Source organism: Protopterus annectens, chromosome 1.part1, assembly GCF_019279795.1.
Source record: "Protopterus annectens isolate FY-2018-M chromosome 1.part1, PAN1.0, whole genome shotgun sequence".
Classification (NCBI taxonomy): Eukaryota; Metazoa; Chordata; order Ceratodontiformes; family Protopteridae; genus Protopterus; species Protopterus annectens.
The window spans coordinates 1,821,156,115-1,821,174,282 of record NC_056726.1 but is presented as its reverse complement, the minus strand read 5'-3'; the positions used below and the strand labels follow the sequence as shown (position 1 = coordinate 1,821,174,282).

General features: G+C 38.7%; 1 protein-coding gene across 1 annotated transcript in view; it reads right to left on the bottom strand.

Moving 5' to 3' along the window:
• The window catches only part of RPL11 (ribosomal protein L11), a 141,567-nt gene that overhangs the window by 98,163 nt on the left and 25,236 nt on the right, over positions 1-18,168 (bottom strand). Inside the window, exons 3-4 of the mRNA XM_044084813.1 lie at positions 3,768-3,874; positions 1,394-1,525 (exon numbers count right to left, since the gene is read on the bottom strand). Of these exons, the coding sequence (XP_043940748.1) occupies positions 1,394-1,525; positions 3,768-3,874 (239 nt within the window). The remainder of the gene's footprint in view (positions 1-1,393; positions 1,526-3,767; positions 3,875-18,168) is intronic.

The following is an 18,168-nucleotide window of genomic DNA, read 5'->3' as shown; positions in this document are numbered from 1 at the left end:
GATCACAGGAGGGGAGGTAGATGCCCGCTTGTAGGTAGATTTGCGGCTGAAAGGTTTGCTAGTAATCCGGAGGGACTTGGGAGGCCTAGCAACTGCAGAAGTCTCAGCTAAGGTAGTCGGTCTGGCTCTTGACTCATGTCAAAGAGAAGAGGCATCAGAAGCCGGTGTCTGCATAGCGGCTCCGGACCCATCTGAGGCTGCGACAGGCGGAGGGGTCTGAAGACAAAATAGCAGCTTGCGGCATGGAGGACTCTGTAAAGGTCTAGGCAGAGGCCCGTGGCTGAAAATCTGCCAATTGTAGGGGCTGCGAAAGCGCCTCACTAGCTACCGCTGGGCAGAATACCAATTTCACTGGCACGTAGTCAGCAGCTTCAACCCTAGGTCTGTCGCTGTCCTTGCGTTTCCTAGATATATCCAAAGTCGGGAGACCAGAAGACGCCATATCGACTAACCTATTCCAGACTCAGAAATGCTCATATAAAATCTTAGCTCTACGGCATATGGTACGCGGGTAGAAGGAAGCACAGAGATCACAGTTAGGGACGTCGTGCTAAAGGCCCAAACAAGTTATACAACAGGAATGAAAATCACGGTGTGGAAACGGTTTTCCACAGGCAAGACAGTTATTAACTTTATCTGAAAGACAGTTATTAACTTTATCTGAAATTCATTAAAGCAAGTAAAGAGGGCTCCCCAACTCTGAAGGTGTCTTCAACTTGGTAGTCGGAATGCAGGAAGGTGGTAAATGGCCGACCGGCACTAGTGCAAACTGCATCTGCTTCGGGGTCAGCGGCAAGAAAGTGAGGAAATGGCATGTGCCGCCTCCCTTTATACCTGATGTTCTGACATCAGTTTACGACGTCATATACCGAAGACTCTGGTATTCGGGCCGACAGGGCTACCGGGAGCCTGATAACCCATATGTTAGGACTGCAACAGTGAATCACGAAGAACATCAGCGCTACTCTGGCCCAAAAATGTAAAAACTTTCTGGCGGTAAGAAAGTACAGCCTTTAAAAAAGCATTCCAAGGACGAATGTGTTGAGAAATCACCATCAAAGTGCACTGTGCCCTTCATCACAGAAATCACTGGTTCTAAACAAGTATGCTGGAAGTCCTGTAGTATTTAGGGATTCGCCTTTCCTAATGACCACAATGCTTCCACTCCAAAGTGCTCTGTACTGTAAAGCCTGCAGACACCTTGTCAACAAGCATACAAAGACAGTGTCTACAAGACACCCCCATTATTCACTGCAAATTCACACCCCATGATCATTCCTATTCCACATTTCTTACAGAAAATGAACATGCTATTTTCATTTTTTTCAAACAAATGCTGTACAATCATTACTTCAAAGATAAGATTTCAAACCACAAATTTCAAAGCACGTACCACATAGAAGTCAAGACCATAGATGCCAATGCTGGGATCATATTTGATCCCCAAATCAATGTGCTCCTGGATGCCAAAACCAAAGTTTCCTGTATCAGAAAAATTGTTCTTTCTCAATTCATATTCACGGACCTGAAAGACAAGAAAAAGTTGCATGGAAAATTTTATGAATCAAGTCCCAGGCACTAGTTCTGGAAATGGACTAATACAAAAATGGAGGTAAACACTGCCAATCTGCAAAACACTGACTGTACCAAAAGAAATTAGAGGAGATGACTCAACTTTCAGAAAATGTAATGGTAGAGAGGAAAAACTTCCATCAATATTGTTAAGTCATCAGTGTTCTGGGTGTATGGGGTATGGTAAAGGGAAGGTCAGTGTAGCAGTAAACCCCAACATTTGGGTTCTCTTGCCTCACATAGTTCACAAGCCAGTTGATGGAAAATTCTGGCTAGGGTAAAGAGTTGGGCTGTTTTCATGCCAAAGCTTCAGAGGCAGCTATCAACTACAGCCAGTAAACAATACAAAACTAATGACAAGTGTCCTAAAAGTCCAGTTCATCCACAAAACATTTCTAATATTTTTAGATTAAAAAAATTGACAGTTTTGAAGAAACAGTGCAAATGTAGTTTTCAAAACATTTTCCCCACACACAGACATATATACATATATTCTGCCTTTGAACTACATGTAGGAAACACTGAACTTTCACAGTTATCTCAATTCCTGCAGGGTATATTTATGCAGTTCTGTTTGAAAGGAACCATACAGCAAGTTTCTGTATACATGTACATTTAAGTTTGGAAAACAAAATCATTGCTTCAGCAGAAACAGAAAATTTCTTGGGAATATGATGCTTTTGATCAAAGTTTACTGTACCAAGAACAGTCTGCCAATGATCTTACTACTGTTTCTGGTTCACTGACAGAACCTACACTGTAAAAGTTGCAGACTCCAAAAATTAGTGACAAGTGCAGTACCACAGAGTTCAGTCCTAGGTCCTCTCCTGTTTGGTATCTACTTCTCTGAAGTAGTAAGGGTTAACACAGAGGGCCCCTGATGACTGCAAACTAGGTGCCACTGTAGAATTCCCAAACGACATGGGCATCCTACAGAAGGGCCTCACTGAGACAGATGCCTGATGTCAGAGCCATAACCTCAAGCTAAACGCCAAAAGTGCATAGTCATCCCCTTTGGTAAAAACTCTGTTCCCATGAACTACCACATAGGTGGCAGTCCTCAACACAGAAGGTGTGAGGAGACCTTGGGACTCAGGTGGACAGTAGTCTCTCCTTTGATAATCACATCACCACAGTAGTCAGGAAATCCTTCTACGTGGCACACCTCACCACAAAAGGGTTCTCATCCAGGAAAAAACAATGTCAATGTTCCCCTATGCTCTGCAATCATTAGACCCATTATTGAGTACAACTCCCCTTTTGGAATGTACCTCACAACAGCTGAAAGGCCACAGAAGTACCTCACAAACAGGATTACAGCCTCAAACAGATGTCCTATGCTGACCGTCTCAAAAAACTCCAGCTTTACTCCGTAGCATATCGCCTACTCCAAAGTGATCTCTGCCTAACATACAAAAGGCATGTCAAACCCAGAGCTGTTGGACATGCTACACCTAAAGAAATCCCAATCCCTCTGGGATATACGCTCTAGGGACCTAGAGCTTGTCACCACAATAAATAGAACATGCTGAAGGGATAGATTCCTGTTCCAGAGACTTTCCATACTCTAACAAGCTACCTATGTCAAGCTAAGTTCCTCATTAGCACTCAAGAAAAATCTTGATGAATGGATGGGAATTAGGAAATTCATCCCGGGATTACTTCTGTAGCTCTGCTCGACAGGGGCTCAGGAAAATTAACTTTCCTGGGTGTCAAAAGCCAGGGAACCTTGTTGGCTAGGCTTGCATAGGCCCTAGGGCCGATAGCCTAGTACCTACCTAAGAACAGGTATAACACTTTCTCCGATAATTCCAGTATGCTCCTGCAGCTGAAACCCCGATTTTTGTCTTTACAGCATGTAGACTGCCAACTTCAAGGAACGTTACTAGAAAACTGACGTGACCAAATGAACAATGTCAAGTATGACACAATCATATAGATTTCAACAGCAGACCAGCGACCTTAATGGTAGCGTATATGGGGAGGGGACTCTTGTACCAAAAAAGCTGTCTGTCAGGTTAAGGAATAGTAAAGACTGAACTGACTGTTCACTGCATTTCTAAAACTGCAACAACCCCACCACTTTATCTAAATGCTACTCAGCAGCAGATATTTTCCTCCTGTACCCAGGAAAGCATGTTTAATTCCATCTGTCAATTCCCTCCTAAACCATTTACAGCTGTATTTTAAGTTACCTTAAGTCCCTTCTCCAGAATCTCCTCAGCCTTGGCACCACGGACGGTACAGTGAACAGCAATCTTTTCATTCCTTCGTATACCGAAAGACCTCACTGTGTAACGAGCTACAAGAGAAAATAAAGGTACATTTAGATTCACTGGCACACAGACTAGGTCTCATTTGGGACAACCAAGCACAAGCTAATAAAGAACTTCACCCACCATTCCCACTTTCCTTTTTAACCACACACACTGTCCAATACTACCATCTTAAGTTACTGACTGGCACAACATACCTCAGAAGAGAGCTGCAATCAAAAATAGGTAAAACGGTCACAGTGGAGCAGGATCCCAACATTAGAATCAAACGGGATACTGGTTCCCTCCCCAAATGTTGCAGACTTGCGAAATGCACATCATGAGCCAACATTTTTTTTTTTTTTTTGCATATTTTCTATATTACAAGCCCACAACAAAAAATCTTCAGCTGCAAGAAGAGGGGGTTAAGTCTGTAGAATGAGTAAAAATGGGCACCTGTCATTGACCAATTTTTTTTTATGGTTTCAAAATACTAATCAGTCAAGGACTCCTTCACCAGCATTAGTATAAGGCAACTACCTACGCTATCCTAGTGCCCTGGGTGGTATGGTGTAATACACCTAGTAAAAATACAATCTATACAGACAGAATGGGAAAACTTGGATAACAAGTGTAAGTATGAAAATTAAATTCCATGCACAACCCCCACCATCACCAAAACGCTTCTCAAAACAGCTATTTTGTTTTTAAATTTTACCCCAAAAATCTTTAAAAATTTAAAGGTTTTCCCATAAAAACTTACTAAAAACATTAGATATACCAAAAACGGAAAACATTTTTTGAACAGTAGCTATATACAATGATGAATGCCAGTATTATTACTTTCAAATAAACCAAGTACAACAGTATTAATCACAATAAAAAACAATCAAGATAAAACGTAATCTTATGACATTAGCTCACATAGCTAGTTTATACGTGTAAATAGAGAAAATGTATGACTGATATGAAAATTATAAAGGTTTTCCCCATATTGTCTGTAGTAAGCCAATTTTGTTTGGATATTAATGTACTGATATACAGTTTATTGCAGTTTGCTTAAATCCATCCCAGGTCATTTTTGATCCGTCAAGCCACTTTCAAGTAATATAAAATTTAAATGTGCAACCAGGCAGGTAGAGTAAAGCAGAAACACAAGTGCCACACAAACTTATTAAAACCCAACAAAATTAAGAGCTTTTGTTGGCTACAACACTGAATTCCTCAGAATTAAAAGGAACATCAACATTTAAATATCCCTCTAACATGCCATATGATCTCCAACCAATAATTAAAATCTTCTCCAAGTATCATTAAAAAATAATTGGGTGACAATCTAAAAAAAAAAATTTATATTATATATATATATATATATATATATATATATATACACACACACACACACACACACACACACACACACACACACACACTATTGTATACCACACCAAAACTGATTACAGTTGAAGTTGAAATATGCTCATTCAGATCTGGGGGGACACTTGCATTAAGTTTTAAATTGCCATAAAGTCAGTTTTCGTTCAGTAATGTCCTCCCATGGCCCACCACGCATTCTTTTTTATCATATCAATACCAAGCTACATGTTTGTATAGAGTGCTTTAGGTTCTTGTTAATAACCAAATCATGTTCATACTTTCTTTGAACTTGCGCTGGGTTTTACCTACATAGAAAATTGGTACAGTGTGAACACTTTGTCAGATAAACAACTCCCTTAGAATTACATGTACAGTGGCAAGTAGAATTTAAAACATGTCCGTTAATGCTTTCCAAATTATACTTACACTGATTACAGAACCCACATTTAAAGGTACCTTTTATTACTGTCAAATAAGAATGGTCACTCATTTCTAACAAAAAAAAAAAAAAAAAAAAAAAAAAAAAAAAAAACTTTTCATAGGTTTCCCAATTTTGTATACCATTTGCAGTTTATTTTCCTAAAATATCCCTAAGGCCAGTAAAACAAGTGAAAATACCCCCTTTTTAATATGCTTACAATGCCCCCATATTCCTGGGTATGTATAGTTACAAAAGCACACAATTATCATTATTGGGTCCTTCCTTATTCGATTTATGGATTTGAATGTAATGAAGGCAATAGCGTACCTTCAGTTCGCAATTTAACTTCATCTCAAATTTTGGCCACCAAAATTTCAGGGTAACCACTGGAGTAAGATGGTTCAATCAACTTGTGGCCCTCAATTTCAAACCGTCTTATCAGACACCATTCTTGCCAAGCTCACAAACCGGCCTTTAATTCCCCTTTTTTGATGTTCAGGATGGCAACTACTGTAAATTTACCAGTGTGTTGGAATAGGTGGGTTTTCTGTAAATGCTACTTACAATGGTATTGCAAACATCTTTTGTAATTAACTCATCCAAATAATGTATACAATGAATTCTACTTCCCATTTTTTTAAATTTACCTTGTAATTAACTCATCCAAATAATGTATACAATGAATTCTACTTCCCATTTTTTTAAATTTACCTATGCTTACAGTTTTCAAATTCACAAATCTTCCTTTTCACACTCAGGTTTCCCATGCTATAAATGTCATCTAAAAAAAAAAATGGATATACAAGTTTCCAGGGTGTAACCCTAAATGCACTGTAACATGACAATATCGGTCGGCATACAAAGAGGTGCACAATGCCCCCATTGCTACACCTGTTTTTTTTAAGTTGATAATACTGGCCATTAATGTAAACAAAATTATAGTCTTATACCACCTCCATGTGTAAATAAAGTGTTCACTTCATAGTTGTCATACTAACCAGCATCCACCAAAACCTTTCAAAACCACTCCAAACCCTGCATATGAGGTACAACATTAAATAGGTTCACCACAGGAGTAGTCAAAACTGCTAGATTTCTTGCATAACCTACTTCTTAACTCTAATAAAAAAAAATCACACGACTCTCAGCAAAGATGAGAGTTAAACGTACAGTTGATCTTTTACTTTGATGTCAATATATTTCGCCAAGGGGTGAAGTTTGGAAGTACTGACATTTACTATGGGTCTCACCGGGGGGAGTTGATCATGTTCTTATGAATCTACGGGACTACAATTATTGCTGGTACAGTAGGATGTTTTAATACAAAAATGAAAAAAACATCCTGGCTTATTTGCCCTAGCAACCGGTTCTGTCAGTATTAGAATTATATTTGTTAAATGCAGCCTGTCCACTGGTTACTAAATAAGAAGTGTTGTTAATCAGAAAGATTGAGACCTCTCATAAAACCGTCTGTTAATTGCTGAACTAACATTAACAGGCCTATGTTGATCATAAATATCTTCCATTGTTGCAACGGCCCATATACCGCTGTTTTCAATCTGCTCTGGCAAAAACTTACTCCACAACCGTTACTAGGAACCAAGACAAAACTTAAAACTGGCAACCAGGCAGTTAGAATAAAAGTAGAAACGCTGGTAACACATTTACTAAAACAAAATTAAGCAACAAATTTAAATATCCCACTGACATGGTAATCCTTTAATGTGTTCAATTCTGAGGAAATTGGAGTTCTATCCAATGAGAGAGCTCAATTTTGTTGTGCTTCAATAAATTTGTGTGGCTTTACTCTAACTGCCTGGTTGTACATTTGTTTTGGTTAGTAGTTACAGAATATAAAATTCCTCAAACAAAATTTAAACCAGTGAGAAAAGGGTAATTAATGTGTATCAAGTTGGAGTAAACTAGAAGGCGGCGCGCAAATTCCCCAAATTAGGTAGATTTCTCATAGCCCATTTTCTCTACCAGCTCTTTGATATTTATATACAGAGAAGTTAGAAGGCAATGTGGGGAAGGACAGTTTATCAGGAGTCAAATATTGTTTGTTAACATTAGCCAAATATATAAAAAAAGTTTTTTGAAAGGCAGAAATTTTAAGAATTACTAAATTGATTTTTTAATCATGTGTAATTAAGGGATTTAAATTGGTCCAATAATTGGAACAGAGTTTTGATATTTAATAAATGTAATCAATTTATATACATTAAATATTTTCTTTTTAGAAGTGAATGCAGACCACAAGTTTACATACATTTGTATTATGTTTGTTAATGTTTGGGCTGTCCAAAAGCTTTATAATCCTAAAACAAATTAAAGACCTCAAAGTCGCTTTTAGGTAGCTTAAAAGCTACTCATCTTCAGTTGAGAGATGTTTAGAGTTAAAGAAATAATTAGTAAGGGGAAATTTAGAAAGATTTCATTAATTTGAGTTTTAGGTCAGGAACAGCATCATCGAATCTTTTTAAATCAAACATTCAACAGGTTTTGAAAGATTATACGTTTTAAAAATGTGTACTTTAAAGTTCTAAGAATCGCTTCATTTAAAGGAAGGTAAAGCTCTACGACTACAATGTTTACATACGAATCCCACATGGGTTTTCAACTATTATAAGCTTAAGTGTCTGATATTTGTATAAGCTTATTATGGTTTATTATATCATAATAGGTCTTAATACCTGGGAGGACTAAGCCACCATTTTAGATTTTGAAAACCAGAGATACTTTTGATAACTGTATTACTAAAACTCAAGCTAAAGATGTTAACATTTGTATTAAACTGAAATAAATTTGGGAAGCATGTTCCTTTTGATTACAGCGATTTTAGATGGATGGTAGTTCCATTTAAGGAAGTCTTGCTTTATAGTAGATCATTAAATTTTCTTAATGAAAGAGTTGTTAGATCAGGGTTTTTCATTTACAGAAGTTATTACAGGCATAAAGAATAAAACAGGCCTAGAAATGTTTCATTTACGCATACATTTTATGAAAGCAGAAATCTTCCACAGAATACTGCCCTTGCTGGACAATAAATCAATAGGGAAAAGTGTGCAGACAGAATGTTCTTTTCTCAAGGAAAAAATCAGCTACAGAATGTTCTTTAATGAAGCACAGACAAAGCCAGAGACCAACATTAGGAAAAGTAAAATAAAGGAAACTTACCAGATGAGAATATGCTGTGTTCAGGATAACAGGGCAGTTAAGGTTAGTAAGTTCACTTCAGAAAATATGTTTAAACACTTGAGCATGAACACAGAAAACAGGTCATCTAGAAAATATCAGTTAACATTGTGCAGGATAATCAGAATAGGATGGGCAGCAATTTAAATGATCAGTACCGTTAATGAAACTGAAGACAGTATTCAGACATTGTAAACATCTAATAAAACCTTATTAAATGAACTACATTGTTTGGAAAATTCACGCTAAAGTGCACAAAACGTGGTTCATAAGGGAGAGACTGACACCTATTGAAACATGAGCTTGGGTAATCAAGACTTTCGTCTCCCAGTCTCATTGTACATCTCATTGCATATAGCGTTTCCAGCTAATTAAGGTACAGTACTGCGTTTTCAACTCTTACTCGACAAAAAAATTATACCCAGGTATTTAAAAGGTATGAAATTTTAATTTCTGTATCAGGAAAATAGTTAATCAACCTATACTTTGGATTTAGTGGAAAGACAGAAGGCTTATCCAGGTTTAGTTTATAGATAAAGAATTTGGAATAAAGTATAAACAGATTGCAGAATTTTTGGCAATTCACCGTTTGGCAGAGAAAAAAAGATTTAAATCATCTGCAAAGGACATTAATGGCATTTGAATACTGTAAGCTTGGTAATATGGTGACAGGTTGTGTATTATAAGTAGTGGTTCTTTGTAGAAGTTAAATTAGCATCCTTGTATTGTTCCATTAATTCTTAATGTATAAAATTGTGAATATAGTATAAAGAATTTTGATCCAACCTATAAAGGACTGTGGTATATTAAACTTTGGCATAACTTAACAGAGAAACTCTAGATTAAGCTGATCAATTGCCTTTGCAGCATCAAAAGAGAATACAAAATGTGAGTTATTTTGCTTAGAAAAAGTGTAATCAAAAGTACCGGTGGTAAGCTTATGGTAAAAAAAGTGCGTCCAATACAAGTAAAGCCAGACTGATTTTTCAATCTATTTGCCAATACCAAAGCGTACATTTCAAGTGCAACAACATTTTTGAAATTAATGGGGTAAAAGTTTTTATAAAATTCGGCAATAAAGCCATCGAGACCTGGTGATTTACCAGATGTTTGATTTGTAACAGTTTCTGTTGAGTAAACTGAAGTACGAAAATTCTGTTGGTCTTGATTAATTTTTGGAAATTAATGTCTATTAAACAATTATAGAAATTAAGTCGAACATTTATGTTAAGCTTGCATCAAATTAAAAGTGTCTCTGGCTATTAGTTATACAACAACTTAAGGTTTTTATTAGCATTGGTGAAGGAAAAGAAAAAAAATAGTACTGCCTTTGACGTTTAGGCTATATTATTAATGTTGTTGTTATAAAAGCCAATATTTCTTCACATTTACAACATTTATGAGTCTAACTGAACAGGGCGTGTTCCATTCCACTGGGTTTGCAGACTTAGTTGCTGTATTTCAAGTCCACAGAACACACTTTCACAATCAACCTATATTCCACCCCCATTCAGGTCTTACCTCGAGGTCAAGTTGTAATGTCACAGATATATAATCCAACCAGTTATGAGGGGAAAGTTAAATATGTTGAGGAATGACTAGGCTCACTACAAGAGGCAAAACAATTACCCCCTTGTACTGAAAAATTACAGTGGATGGATATTTCATCTGGAATTTGCTCTCTTTGGATAGTAAGAGTGTGCAGAAAGGTGCCACCTTTTGTCTATCCTGTTATTCGCATGGGAAGGTAGTGTGCAAGTGTGACTACCACTCCAGTTTAACACCATTTTCTTCATGGCAGCTGTAAAAATTCTGGATACGTCTTGACAGTTTAATATTTCAACATAAATGTGCCTTGGTTTATCTAGTGTGGGCATCTTCCTGAGCGCATGATGTGCTTTATGTTGATCTGGTTCACTTCAGCTTGGTTTTCTAAAAGATGGCTGAATATTTTAATTAAGGTTTGGATTACGTTTGCTTGTTCTTACATCTCTGGAGCTCCACGTACCAAGACATTGTTACGCCTGCCTCTAGATCCAGTAGCTGTGTGTATATCTTGAATATTTTTTAACAGTGTTAAAACCCTTTTGAAAAGGTTCAGTTTTTTACTTCATGTTCCATCACGGTTGCTTCAGTAAGTTCAAGTCATATTAAACAGTTGGTTAATTACACCGTCAAGTGTTTGGATCTGGCCAGACAGGACTTGTATAGCTGACTGGACAGGCTGCAGTGTCAGCCTCATCTCTTCCAGGATGGAGGACTGATCTATTTTGCCTATAGCAAATACTTTTTCTTCTTGTTGCTTAGATGTTTATGCCCATTTCAAAGCAATTTCCTTTTCTGGTGAATAGTATTGCGGGTTTAAGCTTTTGTGTTTTTGAGTACCCAAATGTTCACTATCACTTGCCATTTTATATGTTCATAGGTAAGTATTAGGCTATCGGCCCAAGGGCCTACATAAGCCTACTCAACAAGGTTCCCTGGCTTACGCCACCCAAGAAAGTTATTTTCCTGTGCCACTGTCGAGCAGAGACACAGAAGTGATCCCCGGGGTGTATTTCCCATTTCCCATCCACTCAAGATTTTTCTTGAAGAGTGCTAATGAAGAACTTGGCTTGACATAGATGGGTAGCCTGTTCCAGAGTATGGGAAGTCTCTGGGTCAGGAATCTATCCCTTCAGCATGTCCTGTTTGAGGTGATAAGGTTTAGGTCCCTAGACCATGTAACTCTGAGGGATTGGGATTTCTTTAGGTGAAGCATGTCTCAACAGCTCTGGGTTTGGCATAGCTTTATATGTTAGGCAGAGATCACCTCGGAGTAGGCGATATGCTACGGAGTAAAACTGGAGTTTGAGGCGGTCAGTGTAGGGCATTTGTTTGAGGCCAGTAATCCTCTTTGTGAGGTACTTCTGTGGCCTTTCCAGCTGCTGCAGATGTCTTGTGAGGTACATTCCAAAAGGGGCGTTGTACTCTATAATGGGTTCAATAAGTGTCAAGCAGAGGGGAACAATGACCACTTTTTTTCCTGGATGAGAACACTTTTATGATTAGGTGTGCCACGTAGAAGGACTTCCTGACAACTATGGCGATAGGACTATCAAAGGAAAGACTACTGTCCACCTGGGTCCCAAGGTCTCTAATCACACATTCGGTGTTAAGTAGATCGCTGCCTATGTGGTAGTTCATGGGTACAGAGTTTTTACCAAAGGGGATGACACTACTTTTTACCATTGAGCTTGAGGCCATGGCTCCGACACAAGGCATCTGCAGTTACATAAAGATTTACACACAAATCGGGATGACAATGTCAAATCAAAACACAGCCCTTAACTGAACTTCAATTCATAGTATAAAATTACCTTAAAACATATTAAAAACAAACAGGCATTATTTTTGTGTTTTCTTTAAAGTTGGTTTGATGCAGAATACATTTAAGCTCTGTCTACTGTCAGCATGTTGACTGGTTACCCACTTCTGGTCAGCAATTTAAGTCTCCAATACCATGTCACCCCCTCCCCTTTATATTATTGATCATCCTTGTATAATTTTGAACAAAAGCATGTATGTTCATGCCCCACTTCTAATATACTTTAACTATTACTTTTACGATGATGCCTCTACATGTCTGACAAAGATTTTGAAAACTTTTCCTTTAGCTTTCTACTACTATTTTCTACACAAGTCACATTTTGTTTAAACTGCCAGATATAAACAGTCTCAGAACTGCGTACTGCAAAGCAGTAAAAGTAAAGTATCTCTCATTTCCAGGGTATCTAAACAGGATACCCCTGCTTACCATATTATATAAACGGCAAATGTAGCATGGAATGGCACCTGATGCAGCCATCTGAAGTCTCTTCCACCACATTAGACCTCATTAATGCTTGCTTAGGACTATTGATCTTCTTGTATACAAATGTGGGCATTTCTTGTATTATTACAATCTTAACAAATCTTATTTTACTTTTCTAGACACAGATTAAAAACAGGACTACTGCAAACCCGTGTGCAACAAATAAAAAGCATGCACTCACTACATTTGCTTTTGTTTCTGCCCAAAGAAACCACAGCAGCAGCAGCAAACTCACATTCTCTAGCTAAGTTCTGCCAAAGGATATTGAAGACCTGCTGTATTATCTTAATTCCCCTGCCCCCCGAAGGGAAGTCACACCCTCTGAACTATGGTTTATCACCTCTGTGTTGATCACCTCTCCAGTAGTCTGGGTTTTATCAGTCACTGACAGTTGGATAACCTTGGGTTTTGCACTGCTGGGGTTGCATGATTTAGGAAAGCACCACTTCCTTCCTTGGTCAACTGATGCCTGGCTAACACCTGAAAAACAGGCATGGCATCAGAGAAACAGATAAAAGTAAACAAGTCTGACTATTACTGGTATGGATACGCCAAGACGGCTTAAAAAAATATATAAGAAGTCTTAACGGGCAAAGTATAAATTTTGTTACGATTTTAAAAATATTTAGTGCTGTTGCAGTTTTATTTAAATTATTTTCAATGGTTTCATGACCCACTCTTCTTTCCTTGTCTCTTGCAGCATTGCAGCACTGGGAACAGAGAACACTCACAGAAATCTGCAACCAGATTGTGGCACCTCCCCAGAGTCCACTCATGGCAAATTCACAAAAATAATGCATTTATAGAACATTTGGTAGTTTTCAGACAAGAAAATATTGGCTGAAGTCCATATTTGTGTGGTTTATTATTTAGATGGAGTGTGTGTCTCTCTCTGTGACTCTCTATGTGTGTAGCTCTGGTTGCACAGAGTTTGTCAAGCGCCACTTGCACTCCCACATTTCTTCAAATCTTTTGAAGAAACATTCAGGGTAAAAACAGCTACTATTTAGACAGATGGCCTTAACTAAGCTTAGAACATCTGCAGAGGGCACAATGCAGATAGAATACTCTTACCACTTATAAAAAAGTTAATGCATGCATAAAGCACTGGTCTCCACTAGACAGCTGGAGAAGTGAAGTCTGCTCTACCACAGATAACATGGAGACAAACACACACAAGGAAGACTCAACAGTAACAGTGTTCATAGGTTAGTACTAGGCTAACTGCCCTTGCGAGCCATTGTAAGCCTAGCCAATTATCCCTTGTCAGACTCAAACCCTGCACCTTGTGTTTGTAAGGCAAACACCTTAACCATTAGGCCACCCTCCCAAAGAAATGGAGAAGCAACTTTGCTGGTGAAAGCCTCTCCTTCCTGGCTAGTGTTTTTTTTCTTCTGAAAACTGTCCAATGGACTTTGCAATATCCATCAATGAAAAAGTTACACAAGGAGGACCAAGTGCCCAACCAGGCATACAGATAACGAAAACGGGTGTTTAAAGACTTCTCTTGCTATTATACAAACTCCTCCTCACCTTTTTGTTACCAAATATAGGAGATTAGTCTTAACAGTCAAATGTCAAGCAGACTCCTATCAGGCAATACTTCAAACGATGCATCACTTGACACCAGTGTGAATTATGCATCTTCCACTGTGTTGAAACATCAAGTCACATGTCCCAATTTCAGCCTTTGCCCTTGTTTACTCCAGGAGTGTTGCACACAGACCACATGTAGCTTTTGTGTTATGTTGCAATTTAAACATAGTACTACAGCCACAATATTTAGTACCACAATCAAGCAATTTAAATGCCACAAATTAGCAACTGTTGCAAGACAAAAAAAAATATGTTAAAACTGAAGCTGAAAACATTCTTCTCATTTACTTTCTTTAAAGCTAAACTGCAGGCAAAGACTTTTGGTCCTTTAAATCTACAGTTCTATGTGAGGTGCACAGTAAACACACTTTCTCCATCATGTCTAAGGAATTCTGCTTTGTGGGGAAATGCCATCTATTCTAGACACATTTTCAAAACCTGAATCTGCCCGTTGGTGTTCACTTTGACTGCACTGCCCTCCAGACAAACTTCCACCACTGTTATACAATCCCCATTTCTAAAATTTCAACAGGAACAAATGTACTCACTCTTCCATGTTTCACAAAAACACACCAAATCACACGATCCCGTTAACGGACGACTGCATGTGCAGGTCATAACTGATTACAAAAGTTTTACAAACCACGTATAAGCACTGTGCTCCAATAAACAGTTTCCATGTAGCACACAATTCATATTACTTTCACCAAGAAATCCTGCAGTACTGCAGGTGGTTTACTAAATCAGACAGATTAGGATTTTGGTCATACACCAGATAAAGGAGTGTAACCAAATATCGCATACCAATGTCTAGCTGGAAGAATCCTGCTTCTGGGGCAATTTTCCCATCCCATTACCAAGGCAACCTGCTGGGTGAAATCTACGTTATTTTTGAAACCCATGAGAGGCTGCAAGCTTTGCCTGCAACCAGTCACTGAAGACAGTTACCAAAATTACACACCATTGACCCCACACAAGCATTCTTCTCCATACCCACCAACGGTCTCAACGCAGTGAATTTCCAAACTATTTCTTTTGAAAGATCAATGTTTGGGCAAGAGGTCCTACGAGAAGCACTATGAAAACCTTGCAAGGGAGATGTCCGCAGCACCAAAGCCTACAATATAGATCATGCTAATAGTACTGTACCACTGGCGCAATGCCACTGCCAAAGACAGCAACAGCAGCCAGAAGACTATAGTAATGGTTACAAGACTCCAGGCATCAGCCCAAGGAAGCATGTACTTAAACTGCAGAAACCAGGACTGCTGGAAATCAATCGGAGAGAAAAACAAAAAACAAAACGAGTCAGGTACTCATCAGTGGGACAGGTCTCCAGACAGCAAAACTCAAACTACAATTAGAAAGTTAATCACCTTTGTAATTCAGTATGGCAGGTAAATAAAGTCCATCTGTGCAGGTAAAAGCGTATCATATAGCCTTAGCTATATAGCCGATATAACAGCCAGCCAAGCTTCAATGCACTTTCTTCGCACACAAACTACCAAAAGAATAAGGAGGCTGAACTCTAAATGGACAATGCCTGGTAGTGGTGGGGCTACTAAAGCAGTGATCAGACATCTACTCTACGAAGGTTTTACTTGCATAACTGTACTATTATTCATCACATTATCATACAGATCACTGCTGAACTATCCTTAGTTATTTGGCAGCTTACCAAATTACATTTGGGAGGTGGAAAGAGTTCAGTAGCCATTGGACAATAGTCCTAGCAAAACTTTAATTGGACCTAGAGAAGGAATCAAGCTTATACTGCTTTGCAAAGGTATGTACAAAGGATTAAGTAGCAGCTTCTAGCATACTTCTAGAATCCAACCTTTTCCAAAAGCCATAGATGAAGCCAATGCCCTGGAAGAGTGGGCCAGTGGGGCTTTACCCTGCCTGGAATAATTTCGTTATGGAGAATATAACAAAAAGACAACCATTTGGAAAGCCTGTTTTGACAGATAGTTCATTTTTCTTGTGAAGTTAAAGGACATTTATCCAAAGGTTTTAAGTTCAGGAATGAAAATGAGGTGTGTGTGTGTGTGTGTGTGTGTGTGTGTGTGTGTGTGGATAGTTTGTCTTAAAGGAAACTCACTTTAGGCATAAAAGATAGTTCTAAAAAATAAAATGCCCCCAAGGAAAACAGGGTTGACTCCCCATAAAAACCTGCAACTCAGACACCCTTCTAGCAGAGGTCAAAGTGATTATTAAAACAGTCTTCTGAACCACATGGCAGCTGGATTAGCTTGTTCAAGTGGAGCAAGCTTTAGCTTCTCTACCATAAAATTAAGATCACAAGGAGGGGCCACCAGTTTTCTTGGAAGTCTTGTGCGAAGCTCCTTTGAAGAACATTTCTGACAAGACTGTATTAGAGGGAGGATTACCTACGGGTAAACATGCTGACTGGCAAATAAAGGAATCTTGAAACAGGAATAAAAAAGGCCACAGAGCAGTAATACTAAACAGCCAGAGAACAACTAGCTCTGAATGGGTGTTAGATTACGAAAACCTTTTCCATTTGCTATTGTCTAGTAGCAGGTCTCGTCTCCATTAGTACCTACTGCACACACTCAGTAAACACAAATGGAATTAAGACCCTATCATCCCAGCAGGCAACTGAAGCGGATTGATGTCTGGATGTATTAAACACTCCCTTTTCTCGTGTGAGCAGATCCAGTCTGCGAGAATGCTTGTAGTAATTGCCCCTAGCCATTTCCAAAAGAAGGGAGAATCATGGCTATCTGGGCCAGAATGGAATCAATCACAATGACTCTGGGGTATTCCTTCAGAATCTTCAGAAGTATCCTCAATATTTATCGAATGAGTGCAAAAGAATTCCTTGGAGAGAAATGTTCAGTAAAGAAAAGGCATCAGTCTTACAGGCCTTCTTGCATAGAGCCTTGGAACAGAATCTTGCCAATTGAATACTCAAGACAGGAGGCAAAAAGTTCTACCCTCAGGAACTCCCCACAGATGGATCAAATCTCAGAAGACTCCCCACAGATGGATCAAATCTCAGAAGTCCTCCGGATCTAGTTCCATTTGAGAGGGTCCTCCTGGGTCTTGCTCAACTTGTCTGCCAATTTTGCTGTGACAGAATATAGGATGTTCGCAGTGAGGCTGTGCTGTGAAGCTATATCCCAAACTAACATACCTAGTCTGTAGAGGGGGTATGAGAGTTCCCCCTTGCCCATTAATGTACCACATGACTGTGGTACTGTCTAATCACTTGGAAGTCCCAGGGACCAAAACATGGTTTAGAGAGTCGAGTGCCTTAAAATGGGTCAAGCACCCCCTTGATATTTACATGCTTGCATTTGCTCTTGATGTCCCACACACCCTGCATTTTATCCCTTCTGAAACTGCTCCCTAAGCAAAGTCTGAAGCATCTGTGGTGACCACACACTTTGGAACAGGGAGGGAGAAGGCGAAACCTGGATTTAAGCATATCTGTTGCCACCACCAAAAAAGCTCTCGCTTTAGACAAAAGCCAGCACTGGGATTTGAAAAAATAAAACTGTGCTGATGCTGGGACTAAAGAAGATGATACCACTATATAGATTTTTCACATGTGGAGTCTTGCCTGGGGTATCACAAGAATCAGATGCCATGAAACCCCATAGGAGGAATTCTCTCACAATACCCAAAGTTCTTTTTTTTTTTTTTTTTATCTAAAACTGCTTTTCCTGTGTAAGAAAAGCTCTTTGAACAGGAGCTGTATCTAGTTGATATCCCAGGAACACAATCCTGTATGGAGTCGAGAAATCAAATCTCAATCTAGGCGTTTGTAAAAGATTTCGCACCCAAGAAAGGGATTCCCGACACACTCTGCTAAAGCAAGCACATATTCTAAAAAGAAAAAATGATGAATACCTTGGGAGCATTCAATGAAC